This window comes from Mus pahari, chromosome 23, assembly GCF_900095145.1.
Source record: "Mus pahari chromosome 23, PAHARI_EIJ_v1.1, whole genome shotgun sequence".
Lineage (NCBI taxonomy): Eukaryota > Metazoa > Chordata > Mammalia > Rodentia > Muridae > Mus > Mus pahari.
This window is the reverse complement of record NC_034612.1, coordinates 13,224,078-13,231,669: the sequence shown is the minus strand read 5'-3', so window position 1 is coordinate 13,231,669 and position 7,592 is coordinate 13,224,078. Positions and strand designations below refer to the sequence as shown.

The window sequence follows — 7,592 nt, the reverse complement described above, 5'->3', positions numbered from 1 at the left end:
TAGCTGGGCTGTGGACGGTGGGTGGTGGCCCACACCTTTAGTCCCAGCACTCAAGAGGCAGAGGCAGGCAGATCTCTATGAGTTCACACGTATAGTCACACATACACACATACACACACACACACACACACACACACTAATTAGCTGATTAAATATAAAACTACACACACACATAACGGAGAGACAGGATTCCGGTCGACTATGAAAGAGGGCATTTGGTTACAGGAGGAGGCTGCAGAGGACCCTGTCTTAAAAGAAAGAAGAACGTCAGTGAAAATCTGATGCAAAAATAAGGTTCCTGTTGTGACAGATTTGACGTCCAGCAAATGCTCCAGACTTCCCTAAGCTGGGGTTACTGTGACTCTCCCTCAGTCCGGTCTACTCTGGGCCACCAACAAACCAGGTATCCCAGTTTAGCCCTTTCCTGGCCACAGGGGCGGCACCTCTGAGAGTGAGCCCACCTACCCCGTGAAGGCATCCCATATAATTATGAGGCAGTCTGGTCCTTCGTCTGCGGTGGCAATCCATCGCCTGTCTTCACTGACGCAGAGGCAAGAGATGATGTTAGGGTGTCCCTGCAGAGATGAACAGCATGTACTTAGAAATAATAAAGACGGGGCCCAGTGTGGACCCAAGGAAGGCCTGAGTCCATGGACCCTTGAGCTCCTTCCAAAGCTTGCCTGCCTGCAATGTGGCTTCTACAGGCCCACACAGAGGTTCTTCATCTCCTGATGGGGTGGGGGTGTGTGTGTGTGGGACTCCCAAGTTCTCTCTTCCTCCGCAAACTTGAAGAAGTCGTGGTTCTCCCTAGTGATGGAGGCTATTACCCAACCCAACCAGGACCTCTGAACTCCCTGCCAGCTTTGTCCTCCACAAACACTGCTCTCCTTGGATGGCTGAACAGTTCTGTGGCTCAGTGTTATCTAGACCAGTTGTCATTTCCCCATACAACAGAAGAATCTTCTAGAAACGTACACAGAGATGGGAGCACTCTTGCAGGACATGGTGGTCATTTTTCCGTCACTCCCTCCTTAGCCCCTCCAGCCGTCTAACTCTTTACCAGTCACAGTGGCCTCTTCTCTGGCCCTCACACACAAGGCTTCTGTCTGGAAGGTTCTCCAGACAGTCCTGTTGGCTCATTTTCTCATTCTTCAGGTCTCAGCGGAAACAGGACGTTTTTCTCTGTTCCTGCTCAGCCAATCTATGGTGCCTCTCATCGCGACTTCCTTAGCATGCCTTCCTTCACCTTCTGGTCCCCTTCTCTGCCTCTCTCTCTCTCTCTCTCTCTCTCTCTCTCTCTCTCTCTCTCTCTCTCTTTCTCTTTCAAGTCAGGGTTTCTCTGTATAGCCCTGGCTATCCTGGAACTCACGAACTCACTCTGTAGACCAGGCTGGCCATCGAACTCAGAAATCCACCTGCCTCTGCCTCCCAAGTGCTGGGATTAAAGGCGTGCGCCACCATGCCCAGTCTGATGTTTCTAATTCTTGAAGCGACAAAATTAGTATCAACTAGTGTTTCCTAGTGGGTATTAGACTCATAGAGGACATGTTTCTTACACAGTTTTTAATTTTTCTTTTTGTTTATCACATTCGTCTCTCTCTCTCTCTCTCTCTCTTTCTCTGTGTGTGTGTGTGCGTGCGTGTGTGTGTGTGTGTGATAGAGAAGGCACACACTCCCCTGCCACAGCACACATGTGGAGATCAGAGGACCACCTACAGGAGTTCCTCCCTCTTTCCTTCCACAATGTGGGTCCTGGGGAATCAAACCCAGGCCATTGGGGCTTCGTGTCTGCAGCCTGGGCCACCTCACTGCTCCTAACATCTGTATCCACAGGGAGAAAGTGCTGGAAAAGGAAACGCCAACCAATATGACAGCGAGGCACAGAAGCCAACCTGGGATCCAAGGCAAAGTCTATACACAAGTTAGAGGCTTCTTTTTTCCAGCCTGGCGTGGTGGCACATGCCTGCTATCTCTGCCACTTCAGAGGTTAGAGTCAAAAGTTTGAGAGCTCAGAGCTAGTCTGGACACCAAATCTGAGTCCCTATCTTTTTTTTTTTTTAAGGTTTATTTATTTTATGTATGTGAGTACACTGTCACTGTCTCCAGACACACCTGAAGAGGGCCATTGGACCCCATTACAGATGGCTGTGAGCTACCATGTAGTTGCTGGGAATTGAACTCAGGATCTTTGGAAGAGCAGCCAGTGCTCTTAACCACTGAGCCATCTCTCCAGCCCGTGAGTCCCTAGCTTAACAAACAAACAAAGACATGGTCTTGCTCTCCGGGACATAAAGCCTGCATACCTGCAGATGGTACTGGGTGTTCCTGAAGACGTCATACATGACGGCGGTATGAGCACAGATGTAGAGAATGATTCTCCTGTCTTCCCGCATGTAGTAGACAGGGAGGGAACTGTTCCATCCAAAGGACCAGGTCATGCTCTGGGGGATAAAGACAAACACAGGGAGCCATGACTTGCTGAGCCCAGAGCTGTGACTCCCAAGAGCCCCCAACCGGCCTGTCCCCAGAGGAGAACCATTCTGACAGCGCCAGGAAAAGAACCATTTGGTTCCAAACATGGTTGAATGTCACCCAGGTTGACTGCAGACTCACTACATAACGAAAGGGTGGCTCTTTACCCCCCAACCCTCCTGACAGTCCCATTTTTTCTATAACAAGATTAAAAATTAAAAATTAAAAATGGGCTAGACAGTGGTGGCGCACACCTTTAATCCTAGCGCTTGGGAGGCAGAGGCAGGTGGATTTCTGAGTTCAAGGCCATCCTGGTCTACAGAGTGAGTTCCAGGACAGTCAGGGCTATACAGAGAAACCCTGTCTAGAAAAACCAAAACAATAAAATAAAATAAAATAAAATAAAATAAAATAAAATAAAATAAAAAAAAAACGGAGGGAGAGATCGGACATGGAAAGGTTAGGGAGGGTCTTTTGCATCGTAAAACACCTTTTCTGTTCTCCCACTTCCCAGGCCTGAAGTCCCACTTGGTGCTAATATAGTCTGAGCACCAGATGTGACAAATTCCTTACTTCTTGAAAACACGGGACAGAGATTTGCTAAAATTCACTAAGCAAGCTTATGGGAAAGGCAAGCATCGGCCCGAATGAATCTGCCTCTTCCTCTGCTTCGTGGTTTTGTTTGGTTGGTTTTGGTTTTTTCGAGACAGAGTTTCTCTGTGTAGCCCTGGTTGTCCTGGAACTCACTCTGTCGACCAGGCTGGCCTTGAACTCAGAAATCCGCCTGCCTCTGCCTCCCGAGTGCTGGGATTGAAGACGTGCCCACCACGCCCGGCTGGCTCAGTGTTTTTTGATGTTGTTATTGCAGCTGCTTTTCCCCAAAGCTTCTCTATGCAAAGTCCCTTGGCTGGAACTTTAGCTCAGCTCTAGAGTTCTTGCCTATCATGAGCAAGGCCCCGGGTTCAATACCAGCACCACACACCAAGTAAGCCTACCCTTTAGGGAGCAATGTTATGATGTGATAAGCTAAGACATCTTGGAGAGGGTGAAATTACCGTGACACCAGAGTGACATATCAATGTTTGATATACCTTGTCTGTTCATATTAGCATTAACTTTGGCATATCAGTGCTGGTAAAGTGTGTGGTAAATACCACACAACGCAAGCCGGTAATCAAAGAGGAATTTGGAGGTGGTGGCACCAAGGGATCCGTGGAAACTCTAGGTACTGTGCACTCAAAATTTCCGTGAGCCTGAAGCTGCTCTCTCTCACCCAAAACCCGATCAATGAAACGCAGCATTGGGTTGGAAATGGTGATGGTTGAATGATAAACTTCTGAAGATAATGATTTATATTAAAATATAGCACTAAGCTGTCTTCTCTTGGAATGATATTTAGGAAGGATTAATGGAAACACTTGCATTTCTTCCCAAGACAGACAAGGCAGGTAATGGTATGGTGTGCTCTCTCTCTCTCTCTCTCTCTCTCTCTCTCTCTCTCTCTCTCTCTCTCTCTCTCTCAACCTTCCTGTTCCCATCAGCCTGCACTCTGGAATTTATGCCTCCCTTTAGATCTCGGGTTGCGTGGGCAGAAATACTGGGACTGTGGAATCATGGCTGTCTCAGGCTGAACCTTCTAGGAACGGAATTACTTAATCTTTTGGCTTGGTTCTAAAGCTCCGATTTATACAAATGAAACTGCTCCTCTGGAGACTTGCGATTCCTAAAAGGATCATCGCGTTCATCTTAGATTTCATCTCATTGTTTTAAAATTAGTCACAAGAAAGGAAAGACTCCATCCAGGCATGGCAGGGTGCAGGCCTGTGGAGGCCAGCAATCGAGGGGTGGCCTCGGCTACACAGAACGTTTGAGATTAGCCTGGGGTATATGAGAACCAGTTTGGGTTTTTTGTTTTTGTTTTGTTTTTAAATTAAAAAAAAAAAAAAAAAAGGAGCTGGGCATGGTGGCGCACGCCTTTAATTCCAGCAGAATTAATTCCAGCACGCCTTTAATTGGGAGGCAGAGGCAGGCAGATTTCTGAGTTCAAGGCCAGCCTGGTCTACAAGTGAGTTCCAGGACAGCCAGGGCTATACAGAGAAACCCTGTCTCAAAAAAACCAAAAAAAAAAAAAAAAAAAGGGCTGGTGAGATGGCTCCATGGGTAAGAGCACCCAACTGCTCTTCCAAAGGTGCAGAGTTCAAATCCCAGCAACCACATGGTGGCTCACAACCATCCTTAACAAGATCTGACTCCCTCTTCTGGAGTGTCTGGAGACAGTTACAGTGTACTTACATATAATAAATAAATAAATCTTAAAAAAAAAAAAAAAAAGAGGGGGGGGAGGGCTGGAGAGATGGCTCAGTGGTTAAGAGCACTGGCTGATCTTCCAGAGGTCCTGAGTTCAAATCCCAGCAACCACATGGTGGCTCACAACCATCTGTAATGGGGTCTTCTGATGCCCTCTTCTGGTGTGTCTGAAGAGAGCAATGGTGTGCTCATATACATAAAGTAAATAAATCTTTTTTAAAAGATGAAAGCTGAGTCGCCAGGACCACGTTTGCCTGCATACCATCCTCCTCACGAGCAATTTCTGACAGGAGCAGACTCCACGGTGAAACCTGCTCACCATCGGCGCCGAGAGTTCCCTAAGGCTGCTGGACTAAGACCGTGGACCCAAAGGGGAGGATGAGAGGACACAGAGTGGGTGTGGGAGGGACACCAGAGCATCTTTAGTGAGAGGGAGAAAGGAGCCCAAAGTACCACAGGTGGCCACTAGAGGCGCCCTAATTAGACCTGAGATCGTGAAGTGATGTATTGATACAGAGAGCTTCCAGTGCCTAGTCAGCTTTTCCCATTTTGCAGAAATGCGGGATATCTCAGTGGTCTTTAAGTGATAGGTAGGTAGGTAGGTAGGTAGGTAGGTGGGTAGGTGGGTAGGTGGGTGGGTGGGTGGGTGGGTGGGTGGATGGACAGACGGACAGACAGACAGACAGACAGACAGGGAGAGCAGGAAAGAGCTGACTGATCAGGACCCGAGTTCAGATCCCCAGAACCCATTTAAAAATCTAGGTATTGCAGGCCCCAGTGGCACACACACCTTTAGTCCCAGCATCTGGGAGACAGAGGCATGCAGGTCTCTGTGAGTTCAAGGTTAGCCTGGTCTACAGGGTGAGTTCAAGCCTGGCCAGGGTTAAACAGTGAAACCCTGTCTGAAAAAAAAAGAAAAGAAAAAAGAAAAAGAAAGAAAGAAAGAAAGAAACAAAGAAAGAAAGAAAGGAAGAAAAGAAAAGAAAAGAAAAGAAAAGAAAAGAAAAGAAAAGAAAAGAAAAGAAAAGAAAAACTACGCAGACATGGCAGACTTATTTGTAATACTGACGTGACGTGGTGGTTTGGAAAAGAATGGCCCCCACAAGTCCATATATTTCCTTCCTTGCTTAGTCCAAAGTTGACAGACTGTTTAGGGGAGGATTAGTGGGTGTGGCCTCCTTGGAAGCAGTGTGTCACTGAGGATGAGGTTTGAGGTTTAAAAAGCTAAAGCAAGAGCCAGGCGTGGTGGCGCACGCACTCGGGAGGCAGAGGCAGGCGGATTTCTGAGTTCGGGGCCAGCCTGGTCTACAAAGTGAGTTCCAGGACAGTCAGGGCTACACAGGGAAACCCTGTCTTGAAAAACAACAACAAAAAAAAGCTAAAGCAAGTCTCTCTCTCTCTCTCTCTCTCTCTCTCTCTCTCTCTCTCTCTCTCTCCCTCCCTCTCTCTCTCTCTCCCTCCCTCTCCTTGCTACCTGCAGATAGATAAGGATGTAAGCTCCTAGCTCCAGCAGTCCGCCCCCCTTCCTGGTCACAGAGTGACCCTCTGAAACTGTATGCAAGCCCCCAGCAAGATGCTCTTTGTATTTTACAAGCGTTAGCGTGGTGGTCATCATGGAGCCTCTTGATGGCAACTGGACACTGACTAAGACGCCCCACCTAAGAACTGGAGGTGGGAGATCCCGGAGGCCAGCCAGTCTAAAGGGAATGAAGGAGCTTCGGGCTCAGGGAGAGGCCACTGTCTCAAACAAAATAAAAGTGTGACCTGGGCAAGACTGGCTCGGTGTGGCAGGGTCTTGCTCCCACGCCTGCGCAGTGAAGGGGAAACTGACTTCGGAAAGTTGTCCTCTGACTTTCACACTGTAGCACCTGCCTGACCCTCACAAGTAAAAGCACTCCAGATTTTTAAAATAAAAACAAAGCTGGCAGTGAGTGGTAGAAGTCTCTGAACCTTGTACAACTTTTCTTTAATTCTGGGGGTTGCGGTTCCGAGAGTTGTAACTTCCAGGCCAGCCCGGGCTACATAGCAAATCCTTCTCAAAATAAAACAGAAACAAACAAACAAACAACAACAAACTCAGCAGAATCTACTGTGAGCTGAGTTCAAAAGCTCATTCTGTGTCAAACTAGACTCTCTATATAGAATCACTCTTCCAAAGGCAGGCGCGTCCTCGCGAAAAGAAAGTGTGTGGGGGTGAAGTGTGTGGGGGTTGGAGGAAACGAACCAAAAGGCAAGAAATGAATCCCGACCAACACATTTCTGGAAAGCGGCAGATGGGGAAGGAGTTGGTGGGGGAGGGGCCTCTTCTTCCTTCTCTGGGTAAATGACAATGTTTCTGGAACTCACAGATGGTGCCTCCCGGGGAGACATGACAGGAGCCTCGAGAGGGGCGAATTTCCAGGGAAGGCCAGAGCTTTCTCATCTTCTGACTGGGGTTTGGGGAGTTCTTAAAGCTTCTCCTCCCCGAGGAGAGGCGAGGGAGGGGAGGACGTGGGGAAGTGAAGGAGAAACATCCAGTGGTGTTCTAAGACGCAAGAGGGTAAAGGGAGGAAGATAGGAGAGAGGAAGAGGAGGAGGAAGAGGGACTAAGGGTGGGAAAGGAAGAGAAAGGGACGTGGCTGGTGTGCAACAGTCAAACGATGCAGGGAATTTCCGGCCTGCCAAGAGCAGTGCTATTGAACCCAGATGTCACCATCAAGTTCCAAGTCGAGCACATGGGTGTGCCACTCCCCCTCCTCCCTCCCCCCACTACCCTCCACTATGAACACACACACACACACACACACACAGCTCTTTTTTTTTGGGGGGGGGGG

General features: G+C 48.4%; 1 protein-coding gene across 1 annotated transcript in view; it reads right to left on the bottom strand.

The window, feature by feature from the left end:
• Wdr66 (WD repeat domain 66) overlaps positions 1-7,592 on the bottom strand; it is a 66,691-nt gene that overhangs the window by 57,898 nt on the left and 1,201 nt on the right. The window contains exons 2-3 of the mRNA XM_021187174.2: positions 2,304-2,441; positions 466-575 (exon numbers count right to left, since the gene is read on the bottom strand). Of these exons, the coding sequence (XP_021042833.2) occupies positions 466-575; positions 2,304-2,441 (248 nt within the window). The remainder of the gene's footprint in view (positions 1-465; positions 576-2,303; positions 2,442-7,592) is intronic.